Raw genomic sequence first — 23,124 nt, 5'->3', positions numbered from 1 at the left:
CTCAATTTGGCTGAACTCTGCATTCCCACTTGAAAGCCAGAGCAGCAAGTCTGCCCTCATGTGGATAGAGCGAGAATCAAAGTGCAACACCCCACACAGTTGGTAATGCAATTTCACTGTAGGACATGATGACAACCCAATTAAACGCTTAATGAAACCTCAGTTTTCTTACAACCTTTTTGGGAAATTACTTGGAGACGTGATAGACTTACATCACACATGAAATGAGCATTAATCCCACCGCGATGTATTCATAAAAAATAAAAAATAAAAAGGTGGCTGAGACGTGGGGAGTCATTGTTGCTGCAGAGACCCATACAGTGGAAAATAATCCACTACTGGCATCACATGAATTATCAATAAAGAGTAGGAGTGTGTGGATTTGATTTGGGTTGGATTCATTTAGTCTGTTTATCAGTCTGGAGAACGGTAGCTGAGAACACAGCTGAGGTTAAGTTCAGATCTCGTGGATCCAGACTGCCATCTGGATCTTTAAAGGCAAGAAACGTTTCACCTGCACTGATTCAAGAGCCACAACGCTTCTGTCTAGAAATCATCAAAGGATTGATCCAAAAATATCTAGACACGGATTAAACTTGAAAAAAGATTACTTATCCTCTCAGATGATCCTCGTGAGAATATCTCCCATTGTTCCCTCTGTTAAACACAGCTCAGTCACATCTCCATGCCTGAGCCCCCCTGTGATGTGTAAAGGAGCTAAATGCGTAGAAATCTCTCAACATTTGTAGCCTGAGGTGAAACTAAACTGAGGCAGGAAGAAGAATCTGTCCTCTTGTGGTCTTGGGGAGAGGTGGTGGTGGTGGTGGTGGTGTGGGGGCGGTTGGGACACCAAAATCCAATAGCCCCCTATTTAGACATTTACAGCTACTTTTATTATACTGTCTAGACGGTTCAAGGTTTAGTAAACAATTCAGTGTTTGAAAGCAAAAGGAAATAACGGCACCATCGCCCAGGCCTGCAAGCGCCAAACTTCACCATTGATGAACCGTCTTATGTATTTTTCTTTTCCTTTTCTTTGTTGTTTTTTTTTCTTTCTTAAGACCATGTGACAGGTTCCGTGACTATGATACAAACATTTGTCGTGTCTACTTTATTTCACACCACAACATTACATGCGTCGCAATAAATGTACATACACAAGGGAAAGAAGAAGGAAGGGCGCCTACATAGACTTGGTATAGAAATCAGATATCAAAGCACAGCTCGTACACTCTGCTGAAGTATTGGTTGCCAATAACGCGAAAATATATGAAGACAAATAAATAATGCAAAGAATTGTTTTGCAAAAATATGGCACATTTTTTAAAACTTTTTTTTTTTTAAATGCCAGATTTTTGTAAAATAAACTGATCATTAATAAAACGACCAGGGTTCAAATATTCAGAGTCTTTCAAACATATGAGTGTGTATGCCTGCTATATTATCCCCGCGTGTGTGAGTGTGTATGAGTGAGTGAGAGAGTGAGTGAGTGTGTGTGTCCTGCTGTGGTCAGGTATCAGAATAAAGGGTTCCCAGTGAAATACTGTATGCGGTCGCGGTTCAGCTTTTTCTCCTTCATTCTTCTGTTCTGAAACCAGATCTTCACCTGTCGGTCAGACAGGTTTAACATCCTGGACAGTTGCAGCCGCTTCTCCTTGTTAATATACACGTTGAAGAAAAACTCTCGTTCAAGTTCTCGGATCTGGTATTTGGTGTAAGGGCACCTCTTCTTCCTGGACTTGGTTGATGAACCTGCACAAGAAACACACACACACAAAAAGTTGATAAAATTCAAGATTTGGCCCCTAAATTCTGACTTAAGTGCAGTTGACAGGTTGACACACATTAATTGATTAATTTACTTATTCAGCTATTAGTTTCTGCACAAAGGCCCTGGCGCGCGCACACACACACACCACTACACACACACGCGTGACAACAAAGGTATTAACGTTCAAATTAACTCCCACTGTACTGAATGTGATGCACATGTAGCTGTTTGCAGATAATCTGCCGCATTATAGCTTCTATTCAATATAAAGCCCATGTTGTATCTGCACCACGCGGCCTACAAATATAATAAAATAAACTTAAATTAAAAAAAAATAAAATATTTTATTTCAATTCCCCATCAATACAAACCATCCCCAGCAAGCACGTATCGTATCTAGACCTTTAAACTACGGTTATTTGACTGTTTCCCATTGTAAATACCTTTACAACCGTAAAGTAGATCTTATAGGGATATAAAAGCTTTTGCATGCTTATAAAGCGGCACATAACCCAGGACGGGCCACTGTGAGGTGGTGGTGGACACGGTGCAGCGTGGGAGCCTCTCTTTTGTCTCAAGTGATCATTTTCTTTAACCCACGACAGGGAGAGAGGGGGAAATCCACTTACTCTGCTGGTTGTTCTTGTCGCCGCAGTTGGAGGATGAGTCCTCGTCCACGCTCCCGGTCGGTTCCGCTTTGTCCTCCTCCAGTTTGGTCAGATCCTGCTCGCTGTTTGCAGCATCTCCCGGAGCAGCAGAGTCTGTCTTTTGTTTGGTGGGGAGCTCCGCGCTGGGCTTCTCCGAGTTAGGGTTGTCAAGGAACTGGTCGAAGCCCTGGGGCAGGACCCCGTTCCGGCCGACACCGGCGAAGAAATTACACGGCGAGCTCGTCCCCGCGTGGTGGCCGCCGTACAAGGACTCGTTTTTGAATATCACGTCCGCCCTGCCGCCGGAGGACTGGATCAAATCCCGGTGCATGATCTCGTCCGTAGAGTAGTAAGACGCGTAATTGCCCCTGTAGTGCCATTTGCTGGGATGGTCCAGTCCATAATCCCTGAAAGCGACTTCTCGAACAGGTTGGACCTGGGCTATGTTTGGAGAATAGGGGAAATTAATCTGACACGAAGTGGTCTGCGGTAAAAAGGAGGAGACTGATGTAAAATCGGGCGTCGAAACGTAATAAGTGCAGCTCGGTAAATACATATTTGACGCACAGCTGCGATCATCGTATTCCGTCATATCTCTTCTTTCCGCAAGAGAGGAAAGGAATTGGCAGCTTGACTGTGTTAAACTTTGTCCATCTATAGCACCACAGGCGTGTGGAAAGACCCCACCAGGGAGAAAAAATCGGAAACGTAGGCAGACCTGCAATACATCTTGATCGATTCTTGAGGTAATTGTGTCATGTGATCCAGCTAAGAAATTACCATACATCAATATCAGTCATTAAAAACTGTCCGGAGAAACTCATGTGAGCGCATGCAAGAGACTTCATTGGCTCCCTGGCTGCAGAGGAAACTCCTCTCCAGCCTTATTGCCCCTGTAGCTCAAGAAAAAAAAATAGAAAAAAGAAAAAAGGCAGAAATTTGTGAACCACAGCTGGAATATTTGATTTAAAGCTTTGCAGCAGCACCGTCTCCGTCGTGTAATGACATGTAATGACACACACACGAGCTCATTCCCCAATTAATTTACCCACTTGGAGGAAGAGGAGGAGGAGGAGAAGGAGCAGAAGGAGGCATGTTTGTCTGTGTAGCAACAGTTAGGCTGAAAACATTGAAGTTGACCTACGCACTTCATGCAAAGCTGGAGGAGCATGGCACCAAGGCCACCGAGGCTGCACGGTTAAACCACAAGGCTGCAGGACTGTGTGTAATGTCTGTAAGTGTGTGTGTGATTCACAAGCGACTCATTAAGTTCCTGGTTTTATGCAAATACATTTTCAGGTTCATTGCATATAATCACCGAGCACCATGATGGTTGGAGGACAGTTAAATACACACAAACAAACGACAGCAGCAAAGGATTTGGATTCATTGTGAGTTACAAAGCTCTTGGCCCTGCAGCACGGTGCAGAATAAAACTACACACAACACTAAAAGGAATAAAAGACTATACAAAATTGCTGTACTATAATAAATACCAATATAAATTCTACTGCAAAGCATATAAACCAGCCCATGTGTGCCACGGCTTTGCACGAGAATGTGAAAACTTTTAAAATGTTGCTTTGTTTTTGCATTTGTTAGAGACTTTAATACCCAACGCAGATGAACGTGTTTGGGAAAAACGGCCAAATAAAACAGGTCGCGGTATGCGAGCCGGGGCTGCCTGCAGAAGACGTTTATTTTGGATCTGACCAAAAAACATAAGCTAAGTCAATTGCGAGCATGAATCACAGAGAGTCACTCACAGACATGCATGGCCAAGTCCAAAACAACCAGCTCTGACCGTCTGTGGGTTAAGGTGATGTCCACCAAGCACTTCACCAACACAAGCCTCTGCACCCGAAATCGTTTTTATTGCGCCAAGCAGCCATGCCCGCAGTGCTCAGCAGGCCTCCCCTCTCTGCGGGCTCAACCGAGCCAAGACTCTGTTGAACGGATAAACCTCACTTCTCCTAAAGCCTGCACCAATATGTGTTGTTTGTACATACGTGAGTATATGTTTTTTTTTTAACGTTTATTCCTAAACCGAATAGAAAAAGGAAAGGACACATTAAACCGAGCAGATAGTGGACAGTGACCAGAGGGATCCTCCAGTGGAAATGCAGAGAACCAGTTTAAACTCTAGGGTCACACCACACGCAATGTGGAAGAAGCTTAAAGGCGACTGAGGTTCATTGTTATTGGGGGGGTTTAAAAAAAGAGAAGAAAAAGAAATCAGCTCCTTTCTTCCTCTTCAGCCCTGAAAGTCCACAGGCGGTTACAACTAAAACACACGCATCACTGACTTTGTATTTGAATTTTCACCTTCACTTAGAGGCACGTGAACTGGGACAGAAAAAAAATAGATCCAAACAGACACACAAGATTGAGTGTAAAAAAATAAATAAATAAATAGACTGACTACTTTTTTGCAAACGTTTGATTTTAATATTAGTAGTGATTAGTTTATTTACCTTTCAAATGGGTGTGAGTGTGTGAGCATGTGTAGTTCAGAAATTAGTGTTGAAATTCATGTAAAAATATTGTTATTTGGATTTATATGCATGTTTTAACATGGACCCCAGGAAGAGTAGCTGTTGCAGGAGTAACGGCTGATGGGGATCCAAATAAACAAATAAAATAAATAGACAAAGTTAATGTGACCTGTTGCGTTGTCACTTTGTGGCTTTTATTCTGTATTCTGTGTATAGATTTAAGACAAATCAAAAACAAAAGATTTATTACTAACGCCAAGTAGTTATTGTTAGAATTGGTACTATTATTATTGTCATTATATTATTATTATGATTAGATGCACGCTACAAAAAAGTGCACGGGATGATTCACATCGCAGGCGTGCTTTTGGGTTTAGATAAAACTTTGCTGTTGCTACTGAGCCACTTTTATGTGCGTAATATTAACTTCAACACTGTAATTTTACCAAATCGATACAAGAAACCGTCTCAAAACTGTCCCTGTTGGTGTGAGAAACAGACTCTTATGGGAACTACTTTTGTATATCTTTATAAAGAAGTAACTTGGTAATATTGTTGGAAGTATAGCAGTGTAAAGCCTATACTAACTTGACCTTAACTTTGTTTTGGCGCCTCCACTATGTTGGAGGAGCCTGGGCTGGTACATGGCGCTGTCTGGCTGAGTTTGGCAGTAAAGCAATAAAGCAACAAATACTGAGGGGAAAACGTTGCGAATTGCACACAGAGAAAAACTCGGTGTAGCTGCTCAACAACAGCCAGAGCAATAAAAACTAATAGTAGGTGAAGGATGGTGTGGTGGGGAGTTGAAAAGATGAGAAAAAGCAGAGGAACACAAGGCTGGAAAGCAAGGGGCCTGCAGCCACCAGGGTAGATTATACATGTAATATAAGATATTAATATATATATATATATATATATATATAACAAAAAACTGGATTTTCACAATAAAAAAAATCAAATTTTTACCAAAAAATTCCTACAAAATAAAAGCCCACAATTTTGAGAAAATGGATCTGTGCCAGTGACCAATGAGAGACGCGAATTATTGCAGTGCAGGTTTAAAAAGATAATGACTTAAATGAACCTTTAATGCGACTGCAATATTACAGAAACATAATATCTACTACAGCAATGAGGTGACGATGACCTGATGGTGATGCAATAGCAGGCACCATTAATAGATCCACTGTCCTGTAATGCTTCATGTGTATTAACCTGTTGGTGGTTGGTACTAGGCTATTTAATAACTGCAGCTTCAATCTCTGACCACTTATGACCTGCAGCTTTATACTTTGTCAATACTAAACCGCAATGTGCAAACTAAAGTGGTTTGGTCACCATTTAGTGTGCTTTCGTAAAGTTAAACACTTAGATATGATCCATCTACCACATGCATTACCAAACTGGTTTCTAATACGCACAGAGAGAAACCCAATCTAGTAAATATGTCTCATTCTAAATTTATGCGATGTGTGTAGCTACACACACACACACTCACACACACACAGGGTGAAATTAAAAGTCACATATACTATGACTTCTGAGTTTCACCAGATCCATTTGGTCACACAGCCGCAGTAACCTCCAGCTGGCATGTGGAGGTCTTGGTAAGTGGGAGTGAGCTGCTGCTGCTGTGTTATGCTTTAACTGGGAGGAGGAATCTGCACTGAGGAGGGAAGCGAGACATTAGAAAGGCACATGTTACCCTAATCTGAGATCATACACGAATGTAAAGCTAAACGTTTGGGGCAAAATAAACAGTAAAAGTGCTGGTTTGAGGGATTTGCTGGTGGATTTAGAGCTAAGCGCGAGAGTGGAGGATTATGACATAACTAGTTCTCCTAATGCAGGCGATGTTTTATTATTAAAATCTTGATTCTCTCTTTTTTTCCCCCCTCCTTTCTTTGCTCAAGTTATTATTTAAAAATTTGATTTAATTTGTTTTTTCTGATGTGCGTGATGAAGATTAAAGCAGATCTTTGCCAAAGAGACATCTGAATACAGAGCAGGGTGTTTCATTTTAAAAAATTAGGAGCAGCGGGAAGTCATTAAAGTGTCTGGGCATAAATGCAACAAATACTTCCCCCTCGTGCATATTAATGCGTTCATTTAGAAAGTGAGGAGTACGGCGTTTAATTTGGAGGGACAGGTAGTGTCCTCCCGCCGCCGCCGCCGAAATCACAACCGTAGAGTTTTCTAAAAAAAAATCCATTTGGCTTCTACGTGGAAAAAGAATAAAATAAAACAAATAAGATTTGATGTGGAGAAATACAGACTGTTGTCAGATTTTATACAGACCTATGAACAGATAAACAGGCCTATAGGTTATCATCATCAATTAGCGACTGACTGATGCTGCTGGATGACACTGGCCATGTATAAATCCACGGTTAAATGCTCCTCAAAATCCTGTTTAAAAATGTAAAATCACTCCCATGGTTCACAATAACGTGGCAGCAGGTCATTTAAAATGTGCTTTATTTACAAATGTATTCATCCTCAGGTTGCAACTTTACAAGACCTCTGGTCCGTGCGTAAAGAGTCTCATCCACATTTTTATGTTCACCAACAACATGCTTTCCGGAATGCTTTTTTTTTTTTATAAATCCAATCCGAGGTTAAATATACACCAAGTATGTATTTATTTATAAAGAATAGATTTTCAAAACAAGAGCGACTCCAATACAAACGCCTCATATGTGACCGCACGAACACAAAACCAGGTCTGACAAATGAAAACCTCTCGGAGCCTCATTCACAACAACAATTATAATGTTGCTTTCACTGACACAACCGGAAAGTTTCACATTCACAAACCCACTGGTTTCACAGACATTTGAAGTAAACACCTTCTAACCACTAAAAAAAAAAAAGGGGCCGCAAATGTTCTGCTCCACAGACCGAACTTGAATGTGGCCGCGGCCACACAGGACAAAAAATAATGTAAGGTTGCTCTTTTTTTTTTTTAAACAGACTTACAATAACTTGGGAGAGAGGGGGTGGTATTTAACTAAATAACGGCAATTAGGAAATAGACATGCAGTGATAATATATTCTTGAAATACTGACTTTAATGTTTTTATTCGTCCGTAAACATGAACTTGACTGTTTGCTTCCACAACAGGCCTTGCACTACATGCACAGGGCTTCTTGCAAAACGCACAAAAACACACAGAGCCATAATCCTGCGTAAAACAGGCCTCACACTTGTCTTGGATGAGAAAGAATCAGGCGTACAGTTTCATTTTTAACCGCGCCTAGGCCCAGCAGGAGTCGAGGCCTAGTGCGCGTCTGGAGAGCCTCGGCCAAAGAGGGAGACAGAGAGAGAGAGAAGAGAGAAGAGAGAGAGATGACCAGCTGGGTAAAAATCTGCTGTATCCTGATCTGCAATGTATTTATATCAGCCTGCTATTAATATCACTGCACTGGTGGAGACTTGATAGAACTGTAGCCTATTGTGCGAAAGGAATACAAAGGTTTTTTAACGCGTATTTAGGCTACAGAAACAAGTCAGTGCCACAGACCGAGAGGGGCTCATGATGTCTGTGCTGCAACACATTCATACAAGGCTTCAACACACAAACAAACATGTTCTGTGCGCTGCTGGTCATGATCAAGTCCAAAGGTCAATCAGTACGCGGAGAAAGCCTGTTCGCGCATCATGAGCCGCTTCTTCTTCATCCTCCGGTTCTGAAACCATATTTTCACTTGTTGGTCGCTCAGGTCCAGTCTGTCTGACAGCTCCTTGCGTTTCTGTCTGTTGATGAATTCATTCATCATGAATTCATTCTCAAGTTCAGCCAGCTGTGGCTTCGAGTAAGGCTTTCTCTTCTTGCGCGTCCTCACTTGTGACGAGCACCATGGGGCACCTGGAGGGAGCAGAGATGGAAACAGGTTTTATACAGCAACAGTAATGCGCTCTGAAGGGAAATAACCGACCGTGCTGCTTATATGAAGTGAGTATATAGCAAAAAATATATAGTTTAATACTACTACAGCGCAAGACGGCACGCATAGTGCAGTCTATAAATAGGAGATTCACATACCATCAACAATAGCTTCTGTAAGGACAATACATTGAAATCATAGATGTGAACTGACTATAAAAACACTAAACTCATGATTGCACACACACAAAAGGTCTCAGTGCAACTCATTAGAAGCCAGTAGAAATTGGTTACTCCATTATAACGATGTAATATGAGACAAGCAGTTATTAATAAGATCCCCGTTGTGATATCATGATGATTTCTTATCATAATCGCATAGTTATTAACTGTGGAGATAGTTGAAAGTATGAAACAATTTTATAGGCTACTTAACCTTCAGCAAAAGTCGTCCTGGAGCATGTGTTAGTGGATGGAGGCTGGAAGCAGTTCTGCTCCTGTTTGGTGCCGTTCACACTCAGTGGACCTGATGAATCCGCGTTTATCTGAGCTCCAGAGCTGTGAGAGCGGCTGTGCAGCTCCGAGTAGCCGCGGTCACTCACTGCCCCATGCTCCCCGGCGTAAACCTCCTCCTGCCTGCCGGACTCTTCTGCCTTGTGGTCCGTGTCCTGGAAGCATCGAGCCGACTCCTCCAAATGCGCCTTGACGTGGTGTCCGCCACCAGCACCGCCACCACCAGCAGCACCGCCGCTGCTGCTGGAGGAGCTGCTGTTTACAGACACCGAGTTACTGGACAGGAACGGCGGACAGTACCCGCCAAAGGCGCGGCTCTGGGGTGGCGGTGCTGCTGGTCTAGACGTGCACGAACTTGAGGAAGTCCACGGGAGCGTGCACACCTCTCTCCTGTTGTAAGGGATCTGATGCAGCCCGGGTATGTGGGCTCCATTACCCCGCAAGTTGGAGAAATACAGCGACTCAGGTGGAGAGAAATTCAATAGAGAACCAACGTAGCCAGGATTTAAAGGATTCCGCTCACACATTTCCATGGAGCTTCCCTCAAACGCTTCTTGCAAGCGTTTTAGCAACTCCTGAAGAATAAAGGGAAGGTAATTGTTGATTTGTTAATACGGCGTCACGTGATATGCAAAATATGTTGTTCCGCCCCACCCTTGCTGCCAATACTGCAAAGCAAAAATACTCCATGAGGAAATATTTTGGTATTAAGTGGGTGGAGGATCAAGTTAAAAACCCAAATATCCATTTTCTATATTTACACAAAAAGAGAAGAAAAAAATGTCAGAGGGATCTACAGGATATTTGGCTGATATCCATTTCAGTGTCAGGAGCTTCCCTTTGAAAGAACATGAGCACGGGGTTTTATTTTGGTGTTGTGACCTGAAGAATGACAATGTGACTCTGTAGACTCACCCATATAGTTTATAGTGGGCTACAAGGGTAAATACAGGACCTTAAATGCACCACGGGAGACTCGAGGCGCTGCATCCACTGGGCTTCAGGGTACAGCTCTAATCATCAGAGAATTATATTTGACTTTGGTTTGTAATTGATTACTATCAGTGACACACACACGTACTCCATCAAAGCGCAACAGAAATTATTAAAACAACACGAAGGCTACACACTGTTACAGTGGCATTAAATCACCACATGGACACATTCATGTCCACGGTGGTCAAAAATCCCCCTTTTGCCCCACACGCAATCTCAACAATGCAACATTATCAGCCTCACACAGATAACATTCATGGGAGGCCCCACTGTACTTTTCGCTGCAGGTTATTAGATTAGCTCCAGTACACTGTGGCCCTGGAGCTGGTGCTTTTCTTGCGCTGTGTCTCTTGTACACAATGCGGCCTATATGCGCGTTCGCCCCCGAGCTGTGGACTGAACACAACATATGAGGAAACGTAGAAATGAAACGTATCCGCATTTCGAGGAGATGAACATCGACCTTTGAAAAAAAAAAGAGGGGGAAACAATTCCGCACAGTGTGGATGGATTCACTATCAGAACAATTTGATCTTCCCTCAAATCACTGTTTAAACTCAACGGAAGCAGGTTTCTTATTAAAGTTGTTTCTAATATAATCTTAACATCCTGGTGCAATTTAGATTCGTATCGTCTTGTTTAAAAAAAAAAAAAGAAAAAAAAGAAACAATTTTCTCTCCAGAAACGCAAAATCCTCCGCTGTGAAATCTCAAGTCAAATGTTTGCACTCGAAAATGAAAATGAACCATAACGAGCCCCCTCCTGCTCCGTGTTTACACTCCTTTACAGTCAAATTCATTGGATAAATATTGAAACTACTAATCTAAGTCTATTTTACCAACACTAGTCTAGTACTTTCAGTACTTTCTTAAATAAATAGCACTACTGCTCTTGTGGGGATTTAACACTGGTCAAGGGTGTAACTGCGTGTTTTATGATCAATCATAACAGCCTCATATTGCTGGAATATTCTGGTTACATACTCACATGAAATTTGACTCGGTTTATATTAGACAATGTGTGTGGTGGCCTCGCACATTGGTCCCCTGAAATTTCTCACAGACAGGATTAAGAGTGTGTGTGTGTGTGTGTGTGTGTGTGTGTGTGTGTGTGTGTGTGTGTGTGTGTGTGTGTGTGTGTGTGTGTGTGTGTGTGTGTGTGTGTGTGTGTGTGTGTGTGTTGGGGTGGGGTGGGGTGTTCAAAAATAAAATACACTGACATTGAAGACTTGAAGCAGTTGTGTTTTCAGTTTTGGCTCCACGTATAGTGGGCACGTTGCCCATCTAAGGGCCGACTGTGCTCGTGACTGTGACCCCCCCTTCCCTAACATGGATGTAAATAATTATGGATAACTAACATAGATTTTCAATAATGCCATACCTTATGACTTCACCACATCCAGGTCCAAACACAAACTTATTATCTATTTATGACAAAGAGAAAAAGGTCTGAGGAGACTTCACATTGAGGGAGGAAAAAAAAAAGTTCAGTGAGATTTAGATTTGACAGTTTTAGGGTTTAACCCACACAAGTTTCTCAGGTATCATTGTATGAAAACAGTCAAACGTTGCTGTTGCGGCTCTAATCCAATAGGTGGCAGTGCAACTTCACATACGCTCCCCTGCTGCCATGATGTTCTTACTCCCTCTCTTATTGTTTGTCAGTATCTTAATCCTGCAGTGAAACATCAGCAGCGGTTTCAGCATCACTCAGCCATGTAGATTTACTGCTGCCATGTGAATTCATTCATTTATTAATTAATTAATTAATGAGAATGAATAATGGGCCATATCGTAAGGTGGGCAACAACTGCTGTGAACTATAACAACATCTGTATTCAAGGGCTAGTGGGCTACAAAAAAAAATACACAGATGTTGTTGCAAATCATTAAATTGAAAAACAAACAAAAGCACAAAAACATGACAGCAGGAAAAAAAAAAGCGATAATTATTATAAATTCAATATATTGAAAATGGCTACACAAGTTTTTTCAACTGAAATGTGTTTGGTTACCGAGACGAGCTACGAATAATAATAAATAAGGTATGAATACAAATAAAAAAAAAAACAGAAATAATATTACACATCTAACTCGACCTACATTTTCTGCAGAGTGGAAACTTATCAAACTTTATTTTGGATCTACTCGTTTAGTCATCTGCTTTACAACCCAAGAAGAAACGGTTTAGATGTTATTCTAGAGTTGGTATGGTGTATTTGACACTTAATAATAGGCTATAATAACAACATGTCTAAATCCAGTTAAATTACCTACAGTTAAAGAGGGAGAATTATAAATTAAATTCAAAAGAAAAAAAATCCTTCCATCGATAAAACTCGCGACAAACGAATTATTAGCCTTCTTGCTGATGACGGAAAATAAACACATTTATCTCGATGATAGAATGAGTCTTGTACATTGCACTGCTGGATATTTTTGAACTGTTTGCTCAAAGGAAAACATCTCTTAAATTTGATCTAAAACAAATTTTCGCCTTTGACGATAAATGCAGAATTATACATTTGTGAAATCCAGTTTTAAAATATGTTGCTGCACGCTTCAAAAGTGTAGACAGACAAGTTTTAGTGGCATTTACTGCTCCTCTCTCCGTCCACTGAGGGTGTCAGGAGCCAAATTAAGGAGCAGCAGTCTGTCTGTCTGCTTTCCCAGGGCCTTTGAAGGCAGCTATCCGCCGTCTATTGTCCTTGGTAATAAACTTGCTGCTTCCCTCGTTCAAGTTCTTTGGGCTGAGAAAACGCTGCCTTACAATCCTGCGTGGAAGTGTTGAAATCTGACCAGATGAGTGAGTGAGTGAGTGGAAGTGGAAGTGTGGAGGTTTGTCACAGGATGCAGTTAGGTTTATCCACCATGCTGCTGTGAAGTGTGGACAGGTTTCATTTGGTGAAAGGGAGGTAGATAATGTGATGATGATTTTTCTGGGGTCTGTGCTCAGGTCCATTTGGCGCCGAGGGAACACGGGGAGGAAAGTGGGAGCTTTCAGGTAAGAGCCGAACCGAAACCGGTCCTCTGGAGGATGTTTTTTTCTTTCATCAGTTTCATTTCTTAAAACGGTTGTTTGTCTGAAGAAGGCAGACAGTGAACGACGGCATCGAAACGGGTTCTCTTTGTCGGTAGAAATCAGGTGCGTATATGGACAGAGAATGAAAAAGAGAGTAACTCATCTACCTGAGGAAAAAGTGCTGGTTTTGCAGCCTCACATTTGTAAAAAATTAAAACACAGTCATTTAATTTGAATATTAGCCTATAAAGAGTTCTTCAGCATTTGTATGGTTTCCCAAAGTTCTTGTTACTTCATATAGCTGGTCATGTCTGGGCCTACATTACGTCATGTTGACCGAGGTCTACGAAAAACAAGTTCAAACTAACTTTGAATGTTTGTCCACTGCACTGTCCTGCCCTCATTTCTGCCCTGTCCACCTCCTTACATGACCAGAAACTGGGCTTAATATAAACATTTGATTTGTCATAATGCATGGGCAAGAAAAAAAAAAGTGGAGACTGGAGGGACAAAATAAAAAAATATCTGCTTTATAGAAAAAGCTGTAACTGAATCTATATTCACCTCAAAATCGTCAAAATGTTAATGGGCCTAGTCCTTTACACAAAAACTATAACGACAACTAAGCCAGACTTAATACACTGTCCGTGAGGTTGTATTTGGAAATAATGCCTTATGAGTTTATTAAAAATATATATATATATATATTTATAAAATAAAAAAAATAGGGTCATTAAAACAATTAAAACCAGGCTCACGTTAACCTCCAATAATCCAAACGCACAGCGTTAACATTTTGTGATTAAAGTTCACACATTTTGCGTGTGTGTAAAAGCCAATAATGAACAATGGAGCTTAAAATTAAGAATTACAAATAAGTTAACCTTTTCTGTTTAACTCGGAATCAGTGCCATAAAAATATAAAAAACTATACTCACATAGGCTTTTTCTACTGACGTAGGCCTATACGTATTAGCTACTTTTATTTTCACCACGAGAGTAAAGTGATGCACGGAGATTAACGCGCCGTATCAGCTACAACTGAATAAAGCCTTTTCCCACTAAAGTTATTTCTCCTTATTCAAAATAATGAATAAACAGATAATCAATGACAAAATCAGAGAAAAGAGAAAAAGAAATCTGTTAAAGTAAAGAGATTACAAAGAGACTGGAAAACACACAACCCTGCTATTATATTTTGAAACATCGCTCTCATTTTATTATTGTAATGACTAAAGAGCAGCGTCTTCAGAGCATCATTTCTGTCACTGCAACTTTTACCACGGATCCTTTGAATATTAAATTCATACAGCTTCAGCACAGCCTTGTTTTTCTATAGCTGCTGTATCAAATTAAATTACAAGTCTGTACAAATTCTAATTTGTCCAGGTCCAAGGCATCTTTGAATCAAGTCAACTGGACTTAGTTTTTTGTCTTGAAGATGTTTCGCTCCTCATCTAATTTGAATGAAGCCATTTGGATAAGGGGCGAAGCATCTTCAAGACAAAAAAAAGTCCAGTTAACTTGATTCAATTGCCTAGAGAAGTTAGAACAACAATACAATGCATCAACTTTGGGATCTTACTCAGTGTTGCAATGGTAAGTTGCAACTCTGTGCTGTTCTTGTTGTATTAAAGGTTGTGTAAAAAAGTGTTTTTCAAACTGTTGCTCAGTGGTTTGCATTCACCGGAAGGCTCCACTAGATGGCGCTCTCAGTTAAGGAATGAAAAGCCCACGGGCAGACAAAGGCCAAATAGCATAATAAAAATGCAACAGCACTGAACACAGATACAATGGTGTGATTGGGACTGGGATCAGAGGTACAGGCCTGCACATGGCCCCCAGACTCCAGTAAACACCACTTCAGCACATTGGACATAATCTGGAAACCATCATCAGCAGGAGGCACAAGACACTCGTCTTATTTAAATGTGTAGGAGACGTATAAGTCAAAGTTGTATAGGCTTTTTTGAAGTAAGCAGATGCTCAATATGAAAAGAACTGATGATACAAAGTGTTGCAAACCTCTTTGGCATGTGAATCGTTCCAAAGCATAAGGACACGTCTTCAGTCTGTTTTCAGGTGATTTTCTCTTTTTTTCTTTTCTTTTTGGAGCAAACATACATTGCATGAGAAAGATGAAACCTCCCCAGAGCTACTCATGTTTTTCATTCAGACTGCAGCTCATGTCTCATCTCTGTCTTCGTTTATTTCTTTCTGTCTGGGGCAGCTGTTGATTGTAAAGAAACTGCTCACATGTATTTTTCTTCCCTCTTTTGAGGAGGGTGGAGTCTAACTTCAAAGTGATCGTGAGTCAAGGGAATCGAGGGACAAGGGAAAAACATTACAACCAAGTACTATGTTTACCAGACAGTTTTGACTTTTCTCTCTTTGCTGTGCTTCCAGTGTCTCTACCTCATCTCTGATTTGAAGTTAGAAATCGTCGCTGCAGCAGAGGATGAATTCCCTCCTACGCTGCTCCTGGCAGCTCGTGCCAAATCCCCAGCTGCTGCCTCTGCTGCATACATTGTTAACAGTGGGATCCACCCGCGCCAAGTACTTTATTAGGAACAGCTTTACACCTGCTTACGGTATAGGCTACAGCAATTCAGATAATGGTCCTTTACGACAAACGCATCCCAGACTTAACAACATGTTGACCCTTAGGGCGGATGCTACATGTCGGGCTCCACTCCCCTGGCGGCCAAGAGCAGAAATCTGAGGCCACAGTGAGAACAGACACTCAACAGTTGACCACAGGAACGTAGACTGGTGTGTTGAATCTGGATTTCTGCTGAGGCAGCAGATGGTTGGGTCAACGGCGTGAATTCATGGATCTAACTTGCGCTGTGTAAACAGTCCTGGCTGGTGGTGATGGTGTGGCTTTTTTCCCCCCCCCCACTTCAATGCACCATGTTCAAAAGCAGCTAGATCTAGTGACTAGATCTGAATCCAGTGGAACACCTTCAGGATGGAGCTTGGCAGTGTAAATACGCAGTTTACAAATACTAAATGATGTAGTCATGTCAACATGGAAGATGATCTCAAAGGAATATCAACTGAACCCACACCACAAAAAAAAAACGCAGCTATCCTCAGAGCAAAGGGAGGCTCTAACTCAGTATTATTAGTACGGTGTTCCTAATAAAGTGCTTGGTGAGTGTTTAACTTCATATAATCATGTGTACGCCAACACTAACTGATGCTCCCTTGATTCGTCTCCTCCACATCTCCATTTTAAGACCAGAAACTGGGTTGTTATCATATCAATGTATGAAACACATCACTTGTTAATTAATGAAAGTAGCTGCTTCAAAATCATCTGAAGGAAGTGTGTGGACTGGATGGCAGACTTCTTATTTGCATCATAATGTTCATCAGTCCACAGCTAATCATGGTTTAATTATGGTCTCAACAACATTATCTGGAGCTGACTGGTAGGAACTCGCTAACTAACCTAAATCTTTGTGGTTGTTCACTGGATATTTTATTTCAGGCGGTATCAGAAATTAAATGCTCATAATGATGGAAGTGAGGAAATACGTGAGATTCTATTTATTTAATAAATATTAACATTATTCTTTTTCTCTCTAGTTTTCATATATTCATCTTTAAATTTATGTCAACAAAGACTGAAGAATATCAATAATAATTTGTTTTGAAATAAGATAAATATTAGGGACATGCACTGGTAAAGGCGAGTTTCACCTGTGTGGAACAGCATTAATATCAAACAGTGGATGTTGTTATGAAGGGATTACATCAGTGCTGCTCTCCGATTTGCATGGCTTATGTACATTCAAAAAACTGATATTGTTGTCATTGATCTACAAATTTGCCAAATATTGATTAAAGTGTGTTGTACTAAAATAGAAAAAAATTAAATGAAACAATATGCATATTTATCCTTTGTATGTGTGCACTTTATTTTTGAAAATTTACCCAGGTTTAGATGCTGCTGTGTTTTACATGTGGTTTACAGATACAGAATAAAGTGTTTAATATATTTTTGCATTCTTATCAAACCTCACAATAATTAAAAACACCTTTATGACCAACAATGGCCCTTGCAGTGTTCAGCACATGGCTTTAATAAGTTACTACCACAAGGAAATGCACAAAGAGGTTAAATAATGTAACAAATGATGGCTGTAAACTCTGTGACTTTACTTTTTCTCCCTCCACTTTATCAGTTTCAGTCTGTGGCCTTATGAGTGAGAGATTTGTCATTTGAAAATAACCCCAGAAACTTTGCCCCGTCACACTACAGGTTCACACCAGCAGACACAACCTGTTCTTAATGCCATTCAACGCACTGTTGTTCATCAGTGCAACTGCACACGTGAACTGAGGAGCATAAGTGACACATCTGTGCCCTGACTCAGCCTCTGAACAACAGCTGGAGGTACATGAAACGCCTCACATCAAGTAGAAACACAGCAGCAAAAGAACGACAGAGGCTGTCATTCAAGAGACTGCATGGGGCAATTTGGGGTTCAGTGTCTTGCCCAACAGAACTTCAGCAGGAGGTGAGGAATCGAACCACCGACCGTCTGATCAGTACACAACCCACTCCATCACCCGAGCCCGAGACAGCCGACCTTCAACCAACTGGTGTCGTCTCCTGACACCAACACACCCACAGCAGTTATACTGACTCACTGTACAACTACAGGTGTAATACTAAGATCAACAGAGGCTGTGTTGTGTTCAAGTGCCACAGCCATGAAACTGAACCAGGCAAACAAAATTCGTCAGTAGTTATTATTCACACCTTAATTTCCAACTGTGACGTGTCTACATTTCCTCAGCACAAAAAAAAAAGAAAAGTCTGTGGAAAAGTATAGAAAAAAAAGAAAAACCAAACATGAACAATATCCAATAAACGACACCCAGTTGTCAAACAAAAGATAAGGTGCTCATACTGTTAATCAATATTCAGAATAGGCTACTTGTCATAAAATCACTCACTGAAACAAAGCTGCCAAACAAAGACAAGATGAACTAAGAAACTTTATATGTATTTTTTTCTGCATTATATCTGTTGGCCAAGAAAATAGCTGAACAGAAAAATAATATCTGAACCATATCATGATGCAAAAGTCAAAGACAGATCACCAAAAGTCTGAGATTATACAATCCAGAAACACATGCAGTGTAAGATTATCCTTCAACAGGAGGCTCAGAAAAACACATCAGCTGCACAATTAATCCCCTTCATGTATGCAAATGATCTAATTATATTAGATGCAAATTCTAAAAGTTCTTGGAGGAGAATGCCTACCAGTGTCTTGTGAGTAGCTATAATGTTTTGTTTTTTATTTAAAAAAGAAAGAAAGAAAAAGTGATGAGCGCAACTGACTTCAGTATTATAAAGGTTGTAAAACAAGCTTCTCCTCATTAAAAGAGCATTAGTTTACATCAAGTTTGTTTTGAGACAATAACAGAGTGAGCTGAGATGTTATAATAAGCTACATGAAGTGTTACATTATTAAACTTTAAGTCAAAATGTGTGCTCTTCTATTCTGTATTTGTTCTGGTATGAACCCCATAGTGCTGCAAAACCTTTGGCTCTGCAGCAGCTTGTAGCTCCTCTTAAGTTGTTTTTCAGTAGCCTCATTAAAAATATCTATTTTATCAGCTATCTCTTTATGGAAAAACGTGAACACATGGCAGTAGAGATGTTCCTAGACTGCTAGGGTCAGACACAAGTCAGGACATCAGGTAAAAAAAAAAAGGAAAAAAAGGCCACAACAGCCACTCAACTGCCAATACAAGCGACAGCAGTTTATATTAAAACCTGCAGGGGGCGCCAGAGGATGCAGAGGAAACTCTTGATGGCGCCTTAACAGTCATTTCACATGGAGAAAGCAGAAGTCCATGCATGGGTGTTATGTCTTTACATATCGGGTCTCCGGTAGAACTCATCTGCAGCATACATGTACCAGGTATTTCTGATAAATGCTCACAACACAATGCAGCTGAGTGAGGGTTTGGCACAGAGACTGACACACAACTGAGGAGGGCTGATGTTGTCATGGTCGTTTCAAATGTCAGACACAAAACTGTGTTTAGAAAAATGTTAAATATTAAAGTCTAAGCTCTAAAACGAGAGTAATTCGTAAAAAAAAAAAAAAAAAATCAACGTCAGAGTCACAGTAGCAGACAGGAAATAAGCGCGATTTCATAAATTACAGCAGGGACAAATCATTGTTTACATCTTAAAAACATGGTGACTCTCAAAAAGAAGAATATCTTTAAAAACAAGCCCCTTATAAGGACACACAACTGTGCTGTGTTGAAGTGTGTGATAATGTAGGCATTATCACCACATCATAATGTGTCTTTGACGAATAAAGACCTGAGTGGAACTAATCTTTAAAAAAAAGAAAAGAAATAACAAAAACAGAAAATGCACTACAAAATCTCTGTCTATATATATATATATATATATATATATATTAACACTTTTAATCTCTCATCACAAACTTACACGTTGATGTTAATGCAATTCACATCACTGATATAAAGTCGCAGAAATGGCATAAAAAATAAATAAGAGGAATAAATAAATAAAAGAAAGATTAGAGAGGGGAGGGCGAAGAGAGAGGAGGGGAAACAATAGAGAATCAAAGCATAATAATATTCCTAAATGAAGAGGGAAATGCTGCAGCGCTCATTTTATTAATCAGACTGTCAATTTCACCCAAGAGGCCAAACCCAAGAGCAATCTAAAACAGACTCAGATCAACCCAGGGACAAGCGCCTCGCGCCTCACTCCTCTCTTCCTCTCCACTTGGATATTATTCGTCTGACCGAAGGCCGCCTCCATCATCAAGTGACAGCCCTCTCCTATTTATTTGCTTATAAACCTGTTACAATAAATGATCATTGGAGCAACGTCAGCCGAGCATTTTAACAACGAACAGCAGCCACTTTTGATGAATGACATTTTTTGCTGCTGCTGCTGGTGGAGGAAGAGGATGCTCGGCTCATTCTGAGCAGTCGCTCGTCGATTGCATTCAGATTCTTTCATTTTGGCGTCTTGCTTTATAAAAAGGTTTAGAGTCAGTTATTTAGAGACAGTTGCTGAGTTGCATGTGGATTTAGCTCCCGACACAACTCATTGGTGCTCCTCCAGCCCCCTGGACAAGTGTTGGGTTGTGTGTGCGCGCGCGTGTTGTTCTTTCCCTTTTTTTCCCTCCTCCTTCCTTCTTCCTCCTCGCCTTGCACCAAGCTTAATGATGGAGAGGATAAGAAAAGAGATGATATTGATGGAGAGAGGTCTGCACAGTCCCGTCGCAGGGAAGAGGCTCGCAGACACGCCTGGAAATTCAGTGCTGGAGGCCCTGGAAAACTCTCAGCACAGCGGACGGCTGAGCCCGAGAATAACTTCGGCGTCTCTCCATGGGAATCTTGGGGACATCCCGACTAAGGGCAAGTTTGAAATTGACAGTATTTTCGGCACGCACCACGGCAGCGACAATACCTCCTCGGCGGAAATTTCATCGTCGGAAAGCAGGAAGAAAATGAGCCTTTACTCCGAAGTTTCGCAAGAATCAGACATCAACAGTGATGTGGAGGTGGGCTGCCCCTCGCACCGCTCCCCGAGCCAACACAAGGAAAACAACAAAGGTAGGAGGATTTCATTTTGCTACGAATTTCACTTTTTATTTTAATATTTTGATTTTTTTAAATTGTTATTATAATTACGACTATTATTAGGTTTCTTATTGTCATCTAAAAACAGAAATAAGATAGACATTAAGAATTATTATTATTATTATCATCAAACACAATTTTTATATTATTAGGATTATTCCCATAATATAGGCTATTGATACATATAATAATATATTTGATTAGCCTATCAAATCAAAAATATTTATCTCGACTGAAATTTTACTTGAGCTTTATTTTCTGTTTTATTATTGTTCACATTAGGCTGTTGTAAATGTAGCTGCTGCAGGCCGACACTCCAATCTGTATTATTTCTATATTATCAACATTTGTTTTTCTATTTTTATAGGTTTTTCTGACTCTGGATCTTCAAACGCGAGCTCAAACTCCCTCTCCAACATGAACGGTAACGGAGGATCAAACAATTCAAACAGCGACCAGGTCAGGAGGTATCGGACTGCTTTCACCAGAGAACAGATCGGACGCCTGGAAAAGGAGTTTTACAGGGAAAATTACGTTTCCAGGCCGCGAAGATGTGAACTAGCCGCAGCGCTGAATCTACCCGAGACTACAATTAAGGTAGAGCCCCGATTAATCTTCATTATTCCTTGTGTGTGATGTGTTGTGTGTGGTTGTGTGTTGCTGCTGTGTGCATGGGTTTGTGCTGAGAACGAAACGATGGAGCATTAAAAAAAAAAACCACCTGATAAAATGCACTTCTCTGAAAATATAGTCTCCATGACCATTTCTTCTTAGGAGATTGTGATGCAGTGTGATGTTTTGATTTTATCTTGTGCAAAAAAATTACGCTTTTACATCATGATGCCATTGGATGTTAATCAATTCAACAGTTAGGTTAATTAATAACTTACTTACAAAAACAATTTACTTCAAAAATTGCTAAATATTCCAGTGACTATTTTAGTGACTGTAACTCCAGAAGCAGAGGAGAGCAGCTTGGGTTTTTTTCTTTTTACGTGCAATGGTTATTATAAGGAATATTGTGAGTGAGTGCAGCAGTCGGTGCCTGAGCAGAGCAGAGCAGACTGAGCCTCTCCAGGACTGTGTAGAGCCTGCAACAACATGGCAGCTTCAATATGGGCCTTGTTTTGACTGTGTGCAGGTGTGGTTCCAGAACAGGCGGATGAAGGATAAAAGGCAGCGTTTGGCGATGTCCTGGCCTCATCCAGCAGACCCCAGCTTCTACACTTACATGATGACGCACGCGGCAGCTACAGGAAGCCTACCTTACCCTTTCCACTCGCACATGCCTCTGCATTACTACCCGCACGTCGGCGTCACGGCAGCAGCAGCGGCCGCCGCCGCCACCGGCGCCGCCTCGTCACCTTTCGCCACTTCCATCCGCCCCCTCGATACCTTCCGAGCGCTCTCCCACCCGTACTCACGGCCGGAGCTCCTCTGCAGCTTCAGGCACCCGGGACTCTACCAGTCGCCCGCAGGCCTCAACAGCTCCGCGGCGGCGTCGGCGGCCGCGGCGGCTGCGGCGGCGGCAGCGGCGGTGAGCGCGCCGTCCGCCGCGGGGCCGTGCTCGTGTCTGAGCTGCCACAGCAGCCAGGCGGCCAGCGCGCTGCAGGGCGCCCGGAGCGCCAGCGCTGACTTTACCTGCACAGCTGCGGGCCAGCGATCCGAGAGTGGATTTTTGCCGTATTCTGCTGCTGTTCTCAGCAAGACCTCAGTCCCGTCACCAGACCAACGAGAAGAAACTTCACTTAACAGATAACTCATCACAACAAAAGCCTACACACCACCGTTTCTTATGTTTGCTCTAGTCCTACTTTAGGGGATAGGCCTGTACTTTAAAATCCACACTTGGGTAAAGCATTCCTTTCTTACACACCACTGTAATCATATAGATTAATTTCTAAAAGTCTGATGATTCCTCCCCCCAAAACTCTTTATATCGCAAAACACATGAACAGCAATTTTTTTTTCTCAAATTACAAAACAGACTTTTCTAAAGGCTCGTGCCCTTGTGTTTGTGCCAGTATAGACCATTTTTGTATGGACTGTGCTGGTTTGACTTGCATATTTGGAGAAAACAACAACAACAACACTGTCCCCCCCCATACCTCTCTCTGTCCCCATGTTTATAT

General features: G+C 41.3%; 3 protein-coding genes across 3 annotated transcripts; 1 reads left to right on the top strand and 2 right to left on the bottom strand.

Annotated features, from left to right (window-relative positions):
* Nucleotides 1-312: 312 nt before the first annotated feature.
* hoxd11a (homeobox D11a) lies at nt 313-3,256 on the bottom strand. The gene is made up of 2 exons (XM_083996157.1): nt 2,401-3,256; nt 313-1,752 (listed from the first exon to the last, which is right to left on the bottom strand). The coding sequence occupies exons 1-2, from the start codon at nt 3,203-3,205 to the stop codon at nt 1,517-1,519; spliced, it is 1,041 nt and encodes a 346-aa protein (XP_083852283.1). The 5' UTR covers nt 3,206-3,256; the 3' UTR covers nt 313-1,516.
* A 4,189-nt stretch (nt 3,257-7,445) lies between these two features.
* Nucleotides 7,446-9,862, bottom strand: hoxd12a (homeobox D12a). Its single transcript, XM_083996313.1, has 2 exons — nt 9,237-9,862; nt 7,446-8,782 (listed from the first exon to the last, which is right to left on the bottom strand). The coding sequence occupies exons 1-2, from the start codon at nt 9,844-9,846 to the stop codon at nt 8,544-8,546; spliced, it is 849 nt and encodes a 282-aa protein (XP_083852439.1). The 5' UTR covers nt 9,847-9,862; the 3' UTR covers nt 7,446-8,543.
* A 10,709-nt stretch (nt 9,863-20,571) lies between these two features.
* On the top strand, nt 20,572-22,751 carry evx2 (even-skipped homeobox 2; the record flags this gene model as incomplete). The annotated part of the gene is made up of 3 exons (XM_083996685.1): nt 20,572-20,965; nt 21,360-21,589; nt 22,134-22,751. The coding sequence occupies 3 exons, from the start codon at nt 20,572-20,574 to the stop codon at nt 22,749-22,751; spliced, it is 1,242 nt and encodes a 413-aa protein (XP_083852811.1).
* Nucleotides 22,752-23,124: the final 373 nt, after the last annotated feature.

This window comes from Trachurus trachurus (genome assembly GCF_905171665.1).
Source record: "Trachurus trachurus genome assembly, chromosome: 21".
NCBI lineage: Eukaryota > Metazoa > Chordata > Actinopteri > Carangiformes > Carangidae > Trachurus > Trachurus trachurus.
The sequence above is the reverse complement of the archived record's forward strand: the minus strand, read 5'-3'. Positions and strand labels throughout refer to the sequence as shown.

Bases quoted from the DNA above. Each gene is read 5' to 3' on its own strand.
- hoxd11a (XM_083996157.1), bottom strand. From the start codon at position 3,205: ATGTATGGTAATTTCTTAGCTGGATCACATGACACAATTACCTCAAGA. The intron at 1,753-2,400 runs GTAAGTGGATTT...TTTCTTGTGCAG, and splicing joins CGACAAGAACAACCAGCAGA to GTTCATCAACCAAGTCCAGG.
- hoxd12a (XM_083996313.1), bottom strand. From the start codon at position 9,846: ATGGAAATGTGTGAGCGGAATCCTTTAAATCCTGGCTACGTTGGTTCT. The intron at 8,783-9,236 runs GTTAAGTAGCCT...TGCTCCCTCCAG, and splicing joins CAGGACGACTTTTGCTGAAG to GTGCCCCATGGTGCTCGTCA.